The 18,849-nt window shown below is 38.9% G+C and overlaps 1 protein-coding gene across 1 annotated transcript in view; it reads right to left on the bottom strand.

Moving 5' to 3' along the window:
• The window catches only part of CUBN (cubilin), a 276,969-nt gene that overhangs the window by 238,229 nt on the left and 19,891 nt on the right, over positions 1 to 18,849 (bottom strand). The window contains exons 12-17 of the mRNA XM_079700464.1: positions 18,379 to 18,565; positions 17,129 to 17,241; positions 14,365 to 14,599; positions 9,939 to 10,120; positions 7,936 to 8,098; positions 6,708 to 6,895 (exon numbers count right to left, since the gene is read on the bottom strand). Of these exons, the coding sequence (XP_079556590.1) occupies positions 6,708 to 6,895; positions 7,936 to 8,098; positions 9,939 to 10,120; positions 14,365 to 14,599; positions 17,129 to 17,241; positions 18,379 to 18,565 (1,068 nt within the window). The remainder of the gene's footprint in view (positions 1 to 6,707; positions 6,896 to 7,935; positions 8,099 to 9,938; positions 10,121 to 14,364; positions 14,600 to 17,128; positions 17,242 to 18,378; positions 18,566 to 18,849) is intronic.

Raw genomic sequence — 18,849 nt, 5'->3', positions numbered from 1 at the left:
AATGCCCTATTATCATTCTCCCACATTTCTCTAGAACTACCTCTCTGTTCGTCATCCTTTCTAAAATTTTGGGTGGCCTTCTCTCTCTCACAAATTAATAAATGGCAAAGTCATCCTCCCTCCAAACCAGCAATGTATCTGAAATACTCTTCTTCTTTGTTTTATTCCTTAGATTAAATGTATCATTTTTAGGTTTACTTTTTAAAAATAAAACCAGCATCTTGAGGAGCAATATACTGAGTCGTAATAATGTCATTTGAATTTGGTTCCAGTATCACTTTCTTCCATACCCACTGTCTGAAGCATATGAAAAGAAGTGGATGTACTTTATTTTAAAGGGCTTAGTTCACAAATCTTCCCAATAGATAGATATGATTAAAGGCCAGAAACTTTGATCTAAGTCAATATGCATCTATCTAGAATCCTATGTAGGTACATCTAAATCCTGTTCCAACAGTAAGTAAAGTTTGCCTTTTTGTGACCTCAGTTTCCTCATTTGTAAAATTAAGTATTTAGATTAAATGACCTCTGAGGCCCTTACTGACGCTAAAGATCTATAAATCAATTGATTGTATTCCTTTGAGATGGCCAAGGATATAACAGAAAAGTCTATCCAATTATGCAAATCACTGTCATCATCTGTCCTTCTGATGACAGGGTTCTTTTACTTTTTTCCATCAACAACCCTTGAGGGAAATTTGATCAAGACTTTGTAGGTATGAGTGCACATCAGAATGTTGATCCTTCAATGGCCAACCATGAAAGGGTCTCCTTGGATATCTCTGAATTAAGTTCAAGGCAGGAGTGAGAAATTTGGCCTGAGAAAGCCTTGCGTTAGTACAGTGTTTTTAATTCTTCAAGCTTCTTTTATGATTTATGTCCTTGATTTATCCTTACAAAGTTTGGAGGAAATTGTAGGGCATCTTGTAGAAGTAGGAACTCAAGTATCCAGATAAAGAAGGATTCAAGGTTATAGAGTCATCAGATGACTGAACTAAAATAAGAGCTTAGAGCGCTGCGCAGAGATGTCTGAGTAGGAAGACCTGGAGCTCACCCCCTCCCGCGGGCACACACCGAACTTACAACTATGTACAGAGCAACTATCCACGAGAACAACCTGAAGACCAGCAGAAAAGGTTTTCCACAGTTATAAATAAGGAACCATAATGAGACAGGTAGGAGTGGCAGAGACACACTATAGTCAAGATCCATACCCCCAGGTTGGTGACGCACAAATAGGAGGATAATCATAACTGCAACAGTTCTTTCCAGAGGGTGAGGGGTCCTAGCTCCACATCAAACTCCCCCAGCCCCAGGGGTCCTGCACTAGGAAGATGAGCCCCCAGAAAGTCTGGCTCTAAAGGCAGCAGGGTTTATGTACATGAGAGACAGAGGGCTAGAGGAAATAGAGGCTCCGCTCTGAAGGAAAGCATGCAAAATCTCACATGCTATGAGTCAACAGTGCACAGGCAGGAATTGAAAAGGATCCTGCGTCAGACCTACTTGCTGATCTTGGAGAGCCTGCCAGAGACCCCGGAAGCAATTGGGACTCCCTGTGGGGACACAGAGGTTGGTGGCACTCTTTTTGGGGAGCTCCTTCTACCACAAAGACACTTGCACTGGCAAGTGTCATTTTGGAGTTCTCTCTCTTGCCTGTTAGTGCCGGCGGCTTATTGGCCCACCAGCAGGCTGACTCCAGCATCAGCCCCCCAGCCCTGCAGCCAGCCACCCCAGGACCTGGCCACACCCACCAGAAGGCCAGCATCAGCCCCAGGACCCCCACAGGCCATGTGGCCAACCATTCCAGGATCCAGTCCTGCCTACCAGCAGGCTCATCACCGGCCCCGAGACACCCCCCCAGACCATGCAACCAGCCATGCCAGGTCCTAGCCCCACCCACCAGTGGGCCCAGCCCCAGCCCCAGGATGCCCCAGGCCATGTGACTAGCCACACTGGGGCTTAGCAGTGGGCCACCAGTGGGTTGGCAGTACCTCAAGAGGCAGGCCTAACAGCCAACAGGATCAGGGGCCAGTCCCACCTGTCAGTGTGCCCACAGGAGTTGGCTCTGTCACAACAGATGGGGCCACTCAGCCCACATGGGGGCACCCACAGAGCATAAAGCTCTGGTGACCAAAGGCGAGTATGCAGCAGGGCCCCATTGGACATCTTCTACATAAGGCTGCTTCTCCAAGAGTGGGAAATGTAACCTACCTACCTAATACATAAAAATAAACACAGAGAATTAGGCAAAATGAGGAAGCAGAGGAATATGTTCCAAAGGAAGGAATAAGACAAATCCTCAGAAAGAGAACTAAATGTAGTGGAGACAAGCAATCTACTTGATAAAGAGTTCAGGGTAATGACCTTAAAAATATTCAGTGAACTTTGAAAAAGAATGATGAACACTGTGAGAAGTTTAACAAAGAGTTAGAAAATACAGAGAAGATACCAAAAAGAGCTGAAGAATACAATAACTGAAATAAAAAATACACTCAAAGGAATCAATGAATCAGCAAACTTGGAAATCAGCCAAGCTGAACAGAAAAAAGAAAAAAGAATTTTTAAGAATGAGGATAGTTTAAGTGACCTCTGGGACAACATCAAGTGTACTAACATTCACATGAAAGGGGTCCCAGAAGGAAAAGAGAGAGAGAAAGGGGCAGAGAACTTATTTAAAGAAATAATATCTGAAATATTCCCTAAACCGGGAAAGGAAACAGATACCCAGGTCCAGGAAGCGCAGAGAGTATCAAACAGGATGAAACCAAAGAGGTATAAACCAAGACACACTGTAATTAAAACGGAAAAAAAATTAAATATAAAGAGAGAATATTGAAAGCAGCAAGAAAAAAGCAACTAGTTGCATACATAGGAACTCCCATGAGACTATAAGCTGACTTTTCAGCAGAAACTTTTCGAGCCAGAAGGGAGAGTAACAATATCTTCAAAGCGATGAAAGGAAAATACATACAACCAAGAATACTGTGTCTGGCAAGACTATTATTCAGATTTGAAGGAGAGATAGAGTTTTACAGACAAGCAAAAGCTAAAAGCACCACTAAACCAGCTTTATAAGAAATGTTAAAGGGTATTCCATGTAAATGGAAAAGAAATCTGGGGTAGCAATACTTAGATAAGACAAAATAGACTTTAAAACAAAGCCTGTAACAAGAGACAAAGAAGGGCATTACATGATAAAGGAATCAACCTGACAAGAAGATGTAACAATTACAAGTATATATGCACCCAACATAGGTACACCTAATACATAAAGCAAATATTAACAAACATAAAGGGAGAAGTTGACAGTAACAATAAAAGTAGGGGACTTTAACACCCACTTATGTCAATGGACAGATTATCCAGATAAAAGATAAATAAGAAAACATTGGCCTTGAATGACACATTAGACCAGATAGATTATATAAAACATTCCATCCAAAAGCTGCAGGATACACATTTTTCCAAGTGTACATGGAACATTCTCTAGGATAGATCACATGCTAGGCCACAAAAAAAGTCTCAATAAATTTAATAAGATTGAAATCATATCAAGTAACTTTTCTGACCACAAGAGTATGAGATTAGAAATCAACTACAGGGAAAAAAAAAAAACCTTGCAAAAAAAATACAAACATCCACATCTTTGAGGCTAAAAAATATGCTACTAAGCAACCAATGGGTCACTGAACAAATCAAGAAGAAATAAGGAAATACCTGGAGACAAATGAAAATGGAAACACAATGATCCAAAATGTAGGGCACAAAGCAAAAGCAGTTCTAAGAGAGAAGTTAATAGTGATACAAGCTTACCTCAGGAAATAAGAAAAATTTCAAATAAACAATCTAACTTTACACCTAAGGGAACTAGAAAAAGAAGAACAAACAAATCCCAAAGTTAGTAGAAGGAAGAAATAAGTCATAAAGATCAGGGCATAAATAAATGAAATTAAGACTAAAAAAATTAGATCTCCTGGGGCATCCCTGGTGGCACAGTGGTTGAGAGTCCACCTGCTGATGCAGGGGACACGGGTTCATGCCCCGGTCTGGGAAGATCCCACATGCCGCAGAGCGGCTAGGCCCGTAAGCCATGGCCACTGAGCCTGTGCGTCCAGAGCCTGTGCTCCGCAATGGGAGAGGCCACAACAGTGAGAGGCCCACGTGCCTCAAAAAAAAAAAAAAAAAAAAAAAAAAAAAAGATCTCCTGAAGACAATATTAGCAAACCAAATTCAACAATACATTAAAAGGATCATACACCATGATCAATTGGGATTTATCCCAGGGTTGCAATGATGGTTCAATATCTTCAAAGTAATTGATGTGATATACCACATTAACAAATTTAAGAATAAAAACTATATGATCATCTCAATAGATGCAGAAAAGGTTTTAACAAAATTCAACACCCATTTATGATAAAACTTTCAACAAAGTGGCTATAGAGGGAATATTCCTCAACATAATAAAAGTCATATATGACAGACCTACAGTCAACATCATACTCAACAGTGAAAAGCTGAGGTCATTTCCTCTAAGATCAGAAATGAGACAAGGATGCTCACTCTCTCCACTTTTATGCCACCTAATATTGGAAGTCCTAGCCACAGCAATCAGATAAGAAAAAGAAATAAAAGGAATCCAAATTGGAAAGGAAGCAGTAAAACTGCTACTGTTTGCAGATGACAGAATACTACATATAGAAAATACTAAAGACACCACCAAAAAACTCTAGAACTAATAACTGAATTCAGTAAATTTGTAGGATACAAAATTAATATACAGAAATCAGTTGCATTTCTATACCCTAACAATGAACTATCAGAAAGAGAAATTAAGGAAACAATCCCATTTACAATTGCATCAAGAAGAATAAAATATCTAGGAATAAATCTAACTAAAGAAGTAAAATACATACTCTGAAAACTATAAGATATTGATGAAAGAAACTGAAGATGACAAAAACAAATGGAAAGATATGTGTGCTCATGAATTGGAAGAATTAGTATTGTTAAGATGACAACACTACCCAAGACAATCTACAGGTTCAATACAATCCCTATCAAAATACCAATGGCATTTTTTACAGAATTAGAACAAATAATTCTAAAATTTGTATGGAAACACAAAAGACCATGAATAGCCAAAATAATCTTGAGAAAGAAGAACAAAACTAGGTGTATCACACTCCATGGATTCAAATTATACTTCAAAGCTATAGCAATCAAAACAGTATGGTACTGGCACAAAAACAGACAAGAGAATCCAGAAATAAAGCCATACTTATATTGGTCAACTAATCTATGACAAAGGAGGCAAGACAATGGAGAAAAGACAGTGTCTTCAATAAGTGGTGCTGGAAAAACTGTCCAGCTACATGTAAAACAATGAAATTAGAACATTCCCTAACACCATACACAAAAATAGACTCAAAATCCTGGTGCATAAGTAAGTACTTAAGAGTAAGTACTCTCTAAGTGTGAGCTATTTTTACTATTCTCAAAGTAGAAAAACAGATGTTGGAAATTTAGTTTTTATTTATATAAAAATATCTAAAATTGCTTCATAATGAAAAACTTTAATGTACTTTGTGAAGGACTTTAGAAAACATAAACTGAATGAATATACACATTTACTTTATCATCTGAGTTTAAAACTTCTGGATTAAAAAAATATATTATTGTGGTACCATGGTCAAGGCACTTCTCCATTATTGAGCTAGGTTCAGATCTTATGCTAAAATTCTATGCTTCCTCTCTCTACATGTGAAGGAGGGAAGAGGGCAAGAGGTTACATGGGTTTTTCCTGGAAAAATGAATTGGTCTAACTTAACATGAGCAAACAAAATTGTCAATGCCTCTCTGAGTTTATACAAAATGATTGCACCCAACAAAAAGTATTTTGTTTCTCTTGCTCAACACTTTAATTTGTGGCTTGACCAATAGTTAAACAAATGAAATACCAGGGGAGGCAGACAAAATCTGCCTTTTTGTCTCAGATATTCTTCTTATTACAACCATTACACACATTTAAATTAAAGTTTTCTGTGGGAGAGCAAGCAGAACTGATGAAGGAAAAAAATCCCTAAACTCTAAAACAAGGGTTATTCAATGCTTTAACTTAACTCTCTGCCACTGAGTAGCTAGCTCACCCGGGCAAATCCTTTTACTTCTCTGGGGTGAGTTCCCTCACATATATAACTGTCCTCGACAATCTCTGAAATCTGTATCCTATTAGTAAATGCTATTAGTCTTACTCATTTGTATTCACCTTAGTTATTAGGGCCTATTATTAGGACTCAGTTTAATAGCTTGTAATTTAGCATTATTATGAGCTTCTAGCCTCAGCTTTCATTTTTGTCCTTTGGTATTCTATTACCAATCTCCTGTTTCACCATCTGTAGATCTATTTTTGGCAAATTCTTTCATATTCTCTAGAACAGGTGTTCTCAGACTCTAGCCTGCATCAGAATCAACGGGGCCGGGAGGAGGGGAGGATCTGTTAAAACACAGATTGCTGAGCCTGTGCCCTAGAGGTTCTGATTCAGTAGGTCTGGGAGAGGACACAGAATTAATTACACTACCTACATCCGGATCATCCAGGTGATCTGGATGCTGCAGACCCAGCAATCATTTGAAGACCTCTGCTCTACAGAATATGAAAAATGTTGATAAACATCATCTGAGGGCCACTAAGTAGCAAAAGTTACCTCAATGTAACTATGAGAACAGCCACTCTGGCCTTCCAGCTCCACGTGGGTGAAGTTGACTTGGACTTGCTCTCCCAGCGGCTGCCTTATGGTATAGATGCACTGTCTGTTGTGTGTGAAAGGTCCGGACAAGTCAGCAGAGAGAAGACCCTCTGGGTCTGTGTAGTTCCCTCCACACTGCAGACCCACTGAAGAGAGCACAGAAGAGAAGGGAAAGGTCACGTGGATGGCCGTTCCTCCAGCTCCCAGGCATGAGATACAATTTTAAAAAATTATACACACACACACACCCACTCTATTCGCCCTCTACAGGCTTATGCCTTTTGTTACAAGAGTTTTCGGCTTGACACGTATTTGTGGGATGTCCACGTAGTGCCTAAAGAAATAGCTGTAGAAATGTGTGATCTAACTACCAATCTGACATCCTTTTCGACAAATTGCTTTTTAAATGCATTTATGCTCTCCTTCATTCCAAAGAGATCTGAGGCAGTTTATAAAATATATGTAACAAAATAAAATGTATGACTAGAAAAATGAATCAGATTAAAGGAATAATGAATATAGAATAGCAAGATGCAGTCAGGGGAAATTTGCTATGGAGAAAACAGGTATGACTACACAAATTACAGAAGGTCGGCTGCAGATTCACCCTGAAGCCAAAATAAATGGAGAAAGAAGACTAGTGAAAAGATGTTATTGTTATTTTTCCTGATATTGAGACTTAAAGAGTGTTTTTCCTGTGAATTCTCATCAGGGCACAATGATGTACGTTGAGAACAAAATCTGCTACAGCCCTAAAATAAAAATCACAGAGCATCTCATTGTTTTTTGTTCGTTTGTTGGTTTATTTTAAGGTATCAATGCAAGTTAAAGGCATGATAGCTATAAAATCTGACACATCTCAAGATAGATTGCGTTTCTCTCCTATCTCTCCCCACAAAACACTGAATAACCCCTAGGGAACTGATGTCTGAATTATTTAATTTTAGGGACCTGACACATATCTACCATAATGTGGACCCCAGAATTTAGGGACCAAGGGATATTATAGCATTAATAATAGAACTCTGGGAAGAAAAAGAAAACAATTTGGAACAATGAGAGAAATATTTATAAATACACAAGTGTAAGTAAGTCATTTGCAGCCTCACATTAAAATACAAGGCAGCTATAAGCATAGCACTGTCCTTCATATTCATATTAAGCTCCCAGTTACCAAGTTACTTACAAGGTGATGTTAAGTAGGTGATATGAAACCCTTGGTCATTAATCTGGTTGTCGGAATGGAAATGAATCCTGGCAAAGGGACCTGTAGTCTGGAGGGGTGGGACAGACAGAGCGGTGCAGAATTTCCCAAGAACCGGGTCCTGATGCAAAGGACCATCTCGAATCTAAAACAAAAGAAGGGATCATTAAGTTCAAAGTGGTCAGATTTTAACAAACCCAGTTGTTTTGTACAGTAACGTCAGAAAACCCATCTTTACAAGTGATGACTCTGGGAGGCTCTCCTGTCACCTATGTATCTGTCACATGCTTGGGGTTCAGGAAAGGGTAATCTCCTCCCACCCAACCCTGATGCCTTCCGTTCTCTCTGAATTTTAACTCTGAGGCTGGGTGTACACTTTGAGTTTTTCTCAATATTTCCTTTCCTAGGTTCCCCCTGCCCCAGATGTTTGTTTTGGAATGATACATTCCTAATGATCTAGAAGAAGAAATGAATATATACAAAGAACACAGAAGAAGGAATGACAGCAGTGTCACTGATGCACAGCTTGGTCTAAAAACTCAGGAGGATCAGAAGTGGAAAAGGAAGTAAAGTTAGATTAGATACAACAAGAAAACAGTTTTATGAATTTAAAAAGCGAAACTTCGATAGTAATTAAGTACGGCAATAATGACGATGTGACCGTAGAAAACCATTTTCATTGTTGGGTTTTAATCTCTTAAATAATTGTGCCAACCACTCTATGATTCTATTGTAACTGCAAATTCTGTACTGCATAGAACACCAAGGTACCAATGAACTAATAATATTTTAATATGGCCAATTTTGTCCACTCAAATTAATGGTTCTATTGGAAGCAAAGTTATAGGGCAGCATGACTTTATTCCTGTAATTTAACTAGCTCCTTGAAATATTCTTGAGAGATGAGAGGCATTTCAATATTATTGGAATGGTTGGTTCTTTCCATTATACATATCCAGGAATTAATAGGTAGGAATGAAAAAAATGCCTCTAATTTTAATTTGATAGAATATACTGAAATTAATTTCAAGGAAATTCACTTTAATGGGAACATTTAAAGGATTATCTTCCTGATATTTTCCAGAGAGAGGAAGACTTTCCAGTCATTCCCAAAGGTTTCAAATCCATTACACCTGTTAAATTACTAATGACTTTAACTTGTGGAGATTTCTGTTTGACAGCCACACCCTTCCATCCTTTATGAATAATTCCATAGCACTCCATTCTTCTCTAATAGACTTGGGAGTGCATCTTGTCTTTTATCACTACTGAAAGGGGTAGTGAGATTTATGATGACAAACAAGACAGGAGCAACATACGAACTCAGTCTTCTCAATGATATTTTCAGTCTGCAAATGGAGAGCAGCATCTTTGATAGACCTACATGCTTATGGCATTTGAGTATAACAGTCTTTTTTCCTCTTCCACATTTTAATCTTTTACTAATGATAAACTGGGGGGGGGCAGAGGGTGACTCCCCTCTTTCCAGTGACGATTAGCCCTTTAGCAATCCATTTCAACACAATTGCTATTAAGTTGTTTTTCTTCATGGAACACTATAGGCAACTTGTGAAACACCTTGTCAGTTTACGACAGACACCTGAAGATCTGAGTCTGCTTTGGAGAAGACAGCCATTCCTGGGTGTTGATTTCGTAAATTCTGCTGTTCCCATGGTAGGAGACTGGGCTTCCAGGAAATGACAGGGGAAGGCAGGGCAGTCTGCTTCCCAGATTTAAATGGAACCCAGAAGAAGCAACAGGCTGGAACAGTTAAGAATAGGGAGTTAGCGGGAATTCCCCAGCAGTCCAGTGGTTAGAACTCCGCGCTTGCCCTGCTGAGGGAATAGAGAGTTGGCATCCGCTGCCTCTTGAAGAATACATCTAACTATTGCGAATAAACTGTGGTCATCCAAGGGCAGCACCAATTGTAGTTCCCTGAGTTCTAAGCACATCATGATAAATTTTATCTAAATACAATTGTTTACCTCAAGATAATCTTTGCTGCAATCATCATGGTGCTCCAGGCTCAAGGTCCCAAAGGTAAATGTTATCAGGAGACCAGGACTAGTTATCACTTTCCAGACACAATCTCTTCCTGGGGGATACTTTCCAGGATATCCCGGAGACGTAATAGAACCATAAGTTCCAGTCAGTATACCTCCACACTCTGAAATAAGAGGAAAAAATAACTTTACATTTGCATACAAGTTATAATTCACATAGAATTATCATAGCCTTTACTGTAAGAAGAAAAGCTTTGTTTAAATAACTATGTGCAGTTTTGGACACGCTCATACGTTAAGCAAGACTTTCTACTTTCCAGTTTGATAAAGTTATAAATCCAGGAGTACTGACTGATAAATAAATGAACCACCCATGCGTCTGGCTCCGTGCTTATTAGCCATCTCATGGTGACATGATTTAAAATGCAGTGCTGAACTGTCTGAAAGATGAATAATGGATGACAGATTTATTTTTTCGCTTTGAAGGAGATTAATTTCTGTACATTAACTCTTTTTTTTATATTGCAGTATAGCTGATTTACAGTGTTGTGTTAGCTTCAGGTATACAGCAAAGTGATTCAGAATATATGAATATATATTCTCTTTCAGATTCTTTTCCATTGTAAGTTATTACAAGATACTGTGTATAGTTCCCTGTGTTACACAGTAAATCCTTGTTGTTTGTCGGTTTTATATACAGTGGTGTGTACCTGTTAATCCCAAACTCATAATTTATCCCTCCCCTACCCCGTTGTACATTAACTCTTAAAAAGTTCTGGAACTTCTGTCAGCCCCTATGCCTCTCAACAACCCAGATCATTTTATACATTAGAAGAGTTAAGTGTGACATAATGTTCATTTGAGGTTTCTTAACACTGTGATATAGTTATACCATTCATTTTATAAATGAAGAAATTCAAATGTCTGTGGGTGGTTGAGCCGCTTTCCCAGGAATGGGATGAGGGGAGGATAGGGCCAGGCTTCCTGACACCCACTGCACCACCACCTGCCAGCCCCCTAAAGCTGCATACCATGGGGCGGCTACTGTATGCTACTGTAAAATAGAAAACCAGAAATCTAGATATACTAGACTGCAGTAAATACACATTAGAAAAAAAATAAAATGAAGTGACATTTTAGATGTGCAGGTTATGGTATTTACATAACTATGCAGGTTATTCAAAACAAGTTTTGCTACCAAGGTGAAAAGTAAAACAAATTTAGCTACATGATTCTCACTGTTTCTGATGAGAAAACAACTCAGCTGCTCAGAGGAAGAAAAGGGTTTTAAAACTTAGTACTTAAAAAAATTATCATATGGGTAAAAAAATTAAAATACCATAAGCAAAGTGTTAATGGCAAACTGGGAAAAATGTAGTATATAATACAAAGAGTTAATATCTCTAAAATATGAAGAGCTTCTAAAAAGAAGAGATATAAACAAAGAGTTCATCGCAAAGTGAAAAGTACCTCCTGATGTAATTATTTTTGCAAAAACAAAACAAAACAAAACTGAATATGATCAAACTCTCTCTGTGTGCATTTCTCAAATTGCAGTGCAGGGCAGCGGGGCCCAAACAGTAGCAATACTCTTGCTGGGTGAGAGAAACAGAACTCAGAATTTGGGGCTACTAAAGTGGCTGGGATTTTGGAGCAGGGTATTATAGAGAAAGCAGCTGCATGAAAATAGCACCAAAAAAAATTTACTCGAGTGTCCTTGGGTCCTTAGCTGAATGCTAAGCTGTGCACACACAGGGGAAGACTGCAGACTAACAGAAACTAGGAGACAAAGCCAAAACCTTCGTGTGTAATTTGAGTCCCAGGAGAGGAGGGAGGAAGAAATGACAGAAGCAGAGAAGAAAACCACATGATCATCTCAAAAGACTTAGAAAAAGTATTTAATGTTTCAACATCCATTCATAAGAAAAATTCTCGGCAAGCTAGGAATAAAAGGTGTGATGGTTTAAAAATGTTCATAAATTCTTTGGCATTTTTCCCATTGAGAGACGGGATCTACGTCTCTTCCTCTTGAATCTGGGTTGGCTTGTGACTGCTTCAACAAATTTTTTTTCTTTTTGTTTTTTGGCCGCACTGCACAGCTTGCGGGATCTTAGTTCCCCAACCAGGAATTGAAACAACGCCCTCAGCAGTGAAAGCGTGGACTCTTAGCCACTGGACCGCCAGGTAATTCCCGTGACTGCTTCAACCAATTAAAAATATGGCAGAAATAACACAATATGACCGCTAAGGAGAGGTCAATAAAAGCTATGCCGCCCCTGCCTGGTTCTGTTTTAATGCTTGCTCTGAGAGAAGCCAATTGCCGTGAAAGAAGTTCCACTACTCTAAGACCACCATAGGAGAGGGGCTACATGTAGGCACTCAAGTCAACAGCCTGGCTGACTTCTTTTTTTTTTTTTTTTTTTTTTTTTTTGTGGTACGCGGGCCTCTCACTGTTGTGGCCTCTCCCGTTGCGGAGCACAGGCTCCGGACGCGCAGGCTCAGCAGCCATGGCTCACGGGCCCAGCCGCTCCGCGGCATATGGGATCCTCCCAGACCGGGGCATGAACCCGTACCCCCTGCATCGGCAGGCGGACTCTCAACCACTGCGCCACCAGGGAGGCCCTGGCTGACTTCTTATCCAGAAGCCAGCCTCAGTTGTTAGCCCTATGAGTGAGTCATCTTGGATTTCCAGCCTCATTGAGCCTTTAGATGACTACGGTCCCAGCCAATATCTCATTGTAACTGCTTAAGAGATCAAGTGATAATTGTCATGCTGGGACCTTTCCAAATTCCTCATCCACAAAATCAGAAACATACGAAAATGATGAATGCTCTACAACACTAAATTTGTGCGTAATTTGTTATCCAGCAATAATAATTCAGTGAACTTCCTTAATGTCATAAAAGTTCTTTACAAAAACTTCCGGCTAAAACATTATATTTAAAGGTGAAATATTGAACATTTCCCCATGAGGTTGGGAACAAGACAATGATACCCACTCCATCACTTTTATTCAGCATTATGTTAGATGTCCTAGCCAAGAAAATAAATAAGTCAAGGAAGAGGAATAATAGTTAACAAAGATTGGCAAGGAAGTTGGAAAACAGATAACATATTCACAGGTAACGTCACTGTGTATGTAGAGAATTCCAAAAGACTCTACCAAAGAAAATGATTAGAATTGATGAATGAATTTAGCAATATGGCTGGATTCAAAACAAAATATTTTAAAATATTTATACATAGAATACTTCTATATATTAACAAAAAATGAAAAATAAAATTTTAGAAAAATAATATCATTGAACATCACATAAAACATCAAATAGCTAGAGAAAATATTAATAAAAGCAGTGGAATGCTTAAGCACTGAAATCTATAAATCATCGCTAAATTAGAAGAGAACTAAGTAAATACAGACAGTCTATGTGTATGGATTGTCAGGGTCAACATTTTTAAGAGGTCATTTCTTCCCAAATTGATTATAGATTCAATACAATGCCAACAAAATTCCAGTAGATTGTTGGGGGAAGTTAACAGGTTGATTCTAAAATTTATATGGAAATGTAAAGGATCTAGCTTATTTTAAAAGAACAAAGTTAGAGGTTTTACACTACCAGATTTCAAGCGTCGGTATGAAGCCAATGTGGCACAGGATAGATAAATAAGCCAACAGAAAAGATGAGAAATTCCAGAAATAGATCCACGGATTTATTGATGGGCAAACCAGAGGTTCAGTGTGTGGTTCTCTCTACTTTTTTATATGCTTAAAAAATTCATAGTAAAAAAGTTTAAAAAAGAGTACCCAAACCCAAATAACAACAGAAGGAACAAATCATCATGTGACATTAAGATAAAAAATACTAAGTGACGGAGGAGACAATGTCCCCAATGCCCCACAGTATGTACTAGCAGGGGCTATAAAGATGCTGTTCAGTAGTCTCACAGGGGATGCTTAAAGACGCATGTTTTTTAAACTCTTTCAATTCATCTGAACTGTATTATCTCTGAACACAAAATGAAAGTCCAGTTCAGTTTAGATTTACTTGATTTTAAAATAATTATAAAAATCATATATCATTAGATCTCAAAACAGCTAACGTGGGCTTCCCTGGTGGCACAGTGGTTGAGAGTCCACCTGCCGATGCAGGGGACATGGGTTCGTGCCCTGGTCCGGGAGGATCCCACATGCCGCGGAGTGGCTGGGCCCGTGAGCCATGGCCGCTGAGCCTGCGCGTCCGGAGCCTGTGCTCCGCAACGGGAGAGGCCACAACAGTGAGAGGCCCGCGTACCGCAAAAAAAACAAAACAAAACAAAAACAGCTAAGGTATCCAAAAATCTAATACTGATCAAGAAAATTTAATAACCTCAAGAATTTGCTTTATTTCTCTCCATGTTTACACTTACCTGGTGGCTGTGTTTCCCATCTTACTGTAAAGCCTCTCTCATTTCTTAAATGTTCAGAATAGAAATGAAAATAGAGGGCGTTGTCACTGCTGAGGAGTCCGTGATGGGGGATGGAGCCACAGAACCGTCCAAGCTGAAACGCCGCGGAGGAATCCCCATCATGAATCTGAAGAAACTCGTGTGGACAATTGTTCGCTGATTCTAATTGGAAAAAAGTGAAAGTGATCCGCAGCACCTAAAAATATAAAGGTCACAAGAGACTATTGTTCATTTCTGTGTTAATTCTAAAGTATTTCTCCTACTAGTTGGAAGCATTTATATTGAGTCCCTTTCAAGAGATGGATCTCTAATTTCCTAAGTATTCACAAATACATATGACAATTCTATATATTAAATGACTTGTGTTAAAAATTGCTTAGACCTAACTTCAGCTAATATAAAAAATATTAATATTAATGAAATAGATTTTTAACAGCTTTATTGAGGTATAACTGATATTGAAAGAACTGCACATATTTAATGTGTACAGTTTGAGAAGTCTGGACATATGTAAACACCTGTGACACCAACACCACAGTCAATGTGATAGACATAACCAACACCTTCCAGTTTCCTTCTCTCTCTCTCTCTCTCTCTCTCTCTCTCTCTCTCTCTCTCTCTCGGTGGTAAGAACGCAACATGAGATCTATCCTCTTACATCTTGAAGTGCACAATGCTGTATTGTTACCTCGAGGCACTATGTTGTACAGCAGATCTCTAGAACTTATTCACTTACTGTGACTGAAACTTTAAACCCACTGAGTTATTATTCAATGGGTTGATGAAATAGATTTCAGTAAACTGTCAACTTCGTTAAACAAAGGCACTCCAAATGTATAGTTAACAGTGCTTCCAAATCAGTAAAATATAACATTTAAACATCTACCTTGAATTAAATTTAACTGACTAATAACCTGTAGCGTGTAGCATACCCACAGTTCATCAGTGACCCCCAGAGATGCTGATTCCTCAGGGGTCTCTGAACCTCTCAACTGATGCCCAGCCTGGATGGACGACCTCGGGTGTAGACAGTAGACACGGTGTAGGCAAGTGTAAAGTGTGCTAGTCTTTGGTGGTTGGATGTCATTGAGAGATGAGTAATACCAAGAGCAGACATCATGGGAAAGGTACCATGAAAAGTTCTGAGTATGCAAGTAGGTGAGAATAAACATACAAATGTGTCTTCAAGATAAAATATTAGAATGTGCAGGCCTAAATATAGTAATATAATTAATGAAACATAAAAGATTTTGTGCTGACAACCTCATTTAAAACAGCCAAACTACCAAAAGGAGGCTGTTGAATCTAATTTATGATCTAAAACCACAACAGCATTCATGAAAAAGGGTATCAGGGTATTTTTGAAATTCTGTGCTAGGGTATTTTTAAGATTTGTTACTCAACATTACATCATTTTTGTCCTTGAAACAATTTCAATGAAAATCAAATAAATGTTTATGAATTGAACTACCCTTATTTCAATATTATATAAACTGTATTATGTAAACTGTGATGGGGATAAGAAGATATAAAAATCACAATAATTAAGAAAAACAGCATGAAGTGTTTTACAGATTCACAATAAATGCATTAAAATTTTCTCACAAAATGATTTTTTCTTGAAAGAAAGATGTTTTCAATGTCAGGAAACAGAATTCATGAAAACTAAATGGAAGGAAGGAAATTCACATAACATACCCACTGAGAGACTGATTTTGGAGTTTATTCTATTGTGGGGTCACCAGGCCCCAAAGAATCCTTGCTCCTCAAGGGAAACAATATTTCTGACCTTGTACAATGACCTCTGTAACATTAGCTTGCTGGGAAAAATTAATAGGATTTCAAGGGAAAGCCTTAGCTATTCAGACATACAACTTTATTTTCATGAGTCTATGTGTTGGTTGAGAAATAAATATTTGGAAAAGTCTGAGTAATTAATGTTGGGGATAAAAGCACTAAAATCCTTGGGCTCGGATCTTAATCTGAAGAGTGTTTGCACAGCAGCTCCATCACTGGAGTTGAATGGCCTGGGTTCAAGTCCCTGCAGGCCACTTACAGACCACGCACCCCTGGACAGATTTCTCAGCTGCTCAAGGGTAAAATGAGGATGAGAATTCTTATCTTTCAGCGTTATGAGAGTTACACTGCAATGATTAAGTGTATGTGAAGCAATTAGCACAGCACGTCGGCACAAGCAATGCCACAGAGAAGACTTGGATAAGGAAACCACCTTAATAATAATCAACATAACACTGAGTGATCACTACCGTCTCGGCAGCAACATGACTGTACACATTACTGGCTTGCTGTCGGCCAACCCATGTAGCATCCGTAGTGGACAAAGCATGGACTTTGAAAGACAAACTTGGCTTTGATATCCAACTAGTCCAATTACCAGCTAAAGAATGTTTTTTAAAAATTACTTATCTTCTCATAGTTTCCATTATATCCTCTATAAAATAAGGATACTAGTACTTTAATTCAAAGAATTAGTATAAAGTTTTGAGAAAGGTATGCAAAATACTCAGCCCAATGCCTGATACTTAGAAAGTCCTCAATATAAGGTATGATGATAGTTGTAGATAATTAGTATACATATAGTACAGATAATTCAACTATCATATAGTTGAATTATCATTATGTGTATTTTATGTAATATATACACATACTACATGTTCATACATATAAGTGAAGTGTACATCTGGATGGGAGATACTGTATTTACCTTTCCCTCTTCGGTTCGGATAACCCAGAAGCAGTTAACGTCATGAACATAACCAACATCAGGGCTCATGTAGCTGAAGCTTCCATTCATCCCCGAGAGGGACCCTCCACAAACTGCAAAGGAAAAGAAGATGAACTGTGCTTTTCAGACACTCTGAAAAGGCTCGCCCTGCTGCCGAAGCTTTCAGAGAGCTCTGAGTAATTCTCGTTGGAGACAAAAGCCCTGCCATTCTTTCTTCTCCCCCGTCTCCCTTCAACATCCACCCAAATCCCGCCTCGTGTTCAAAGCCCAGCTGATGTCTCCTCATCTCCGCCTGAATTTCCCTGCCTCGTGGAGTTTTCTCCGGCACCCATTCCCTCTGTCTCTGTGACACCTGACACACTTTAATTCTTATCTTTAGTTCCCGTCTCTCCTTGGCTGTTGTGTATCGTCTTGTCTCCTCAGCTGGAAGGTAAGCTGATAACAGGTGGAGACTATTTTATTTTCTGCTTGCTTATTTCTCCACAGGGTCTACTAGAGTTGTAAACACACAGCAGTCTCAAAAAATGTGCCGATTCAGAATCAGGAGGAATGAGGGAGGGGTGGAGGGTCAGAAGAAGTTCACGGAGGAGGCTGAATAAGAAGCAGTCCGGAGGGACAGATACACTTGGATGGGAAGCAAAGAAGGAATTCGGAGAGGTTTGGGGAGAGAAATTTCCCAGATAAAGGAACACAGCCGAAATGCGGTGGCATATGGGGTCAAGAAAGAAGGAAATCTGTCTGGCTCGAAAGGCGTATTTTTAGGGAACTAGTGAAAAATAAGGTTACATGGATAGGGTGAGGCCTGGTTATAGAGGATGATTGAAAAACAGTCCCAAACTTTATTTAACAGACAAAAGGGAGCCACTGTGTATTTGAGAGCAGGAGAGTGACATGATTACGTGTAATAGTCCCGGGAAATGAAATGGCTGCTATAGAGAAAACTCTCTCTTAGAAAACTACAATACCTTTGGCGTATTTTGTTTTCAAAATGGACATAATGAAAGTGGCAAATATAGATTTAATTTTTCCTTTGATGAAAAAGTTTTTATGGCTTAAATTGAAATATATATTTGCCTTGTGAATTCCATACCATTTCTGCAAGGGAACACTTAGTTCTAAGCCTTTGAGCAACTGAACAAGAAAGCAGGTTCAAAATCTGCAGCAGGACTCACTCAAGGATGATACTTCTAACCTGTGAGCATCTGTAGTACAAGAAATGCTGAGCGTACCTTGCTGGGGAATCTGACAGAGAAATCCAGTCCAGAAACGTGTGCATTCACAACTGAAAGCATTAATGCCATCAACACAGGTTCCCCCATTCAGACAGGGGTTGCTCAGACACTCATTGATGTTTTCTGTGCAGTTGATACCTGCCCAACCCGATTCACAATTACAAAGATAACCAGAGACTGTTTCCTAAGGGAAGAAGAAACATAATGTCATAGAACAAAGGGATAGACAATAAACTTGAACCAACCCAAATAATAAAGAACAGCAGTGCTGTGTATTCTGTGTAGAAGGTGTCGAACCATAAGCATCTTCCAGTAGCCTAACTTGTACTGATTCATTTAAACGGTAATTGCAAAGTATAAGAAATCAGATGTATTTGGGTCAAACTGCAGGCTTTGTTTTACCGCTTTGTAAATCACTCAGAGAAAAAATGAACTCATTGGTTTTTCCTGGGAACTAAAGTTATTACT

Source organism: Hyperoodon ampullatus (assembly GCF_949752795.1).
Source record: "Hyperoodon ampullatus genome assembly, chromosome: 3".
Classification (NCBI taxonomy): domain Eukaryota; kingdom Metazoa; phylum Chordata; class Mammalia; order Artiodactyla; family Ziphiidae; genus Hyperoodon; species Hyperoodon ampullatus.
This window is presented reverse-complemented; position numbering and strand designations above follow the sequence as displayed.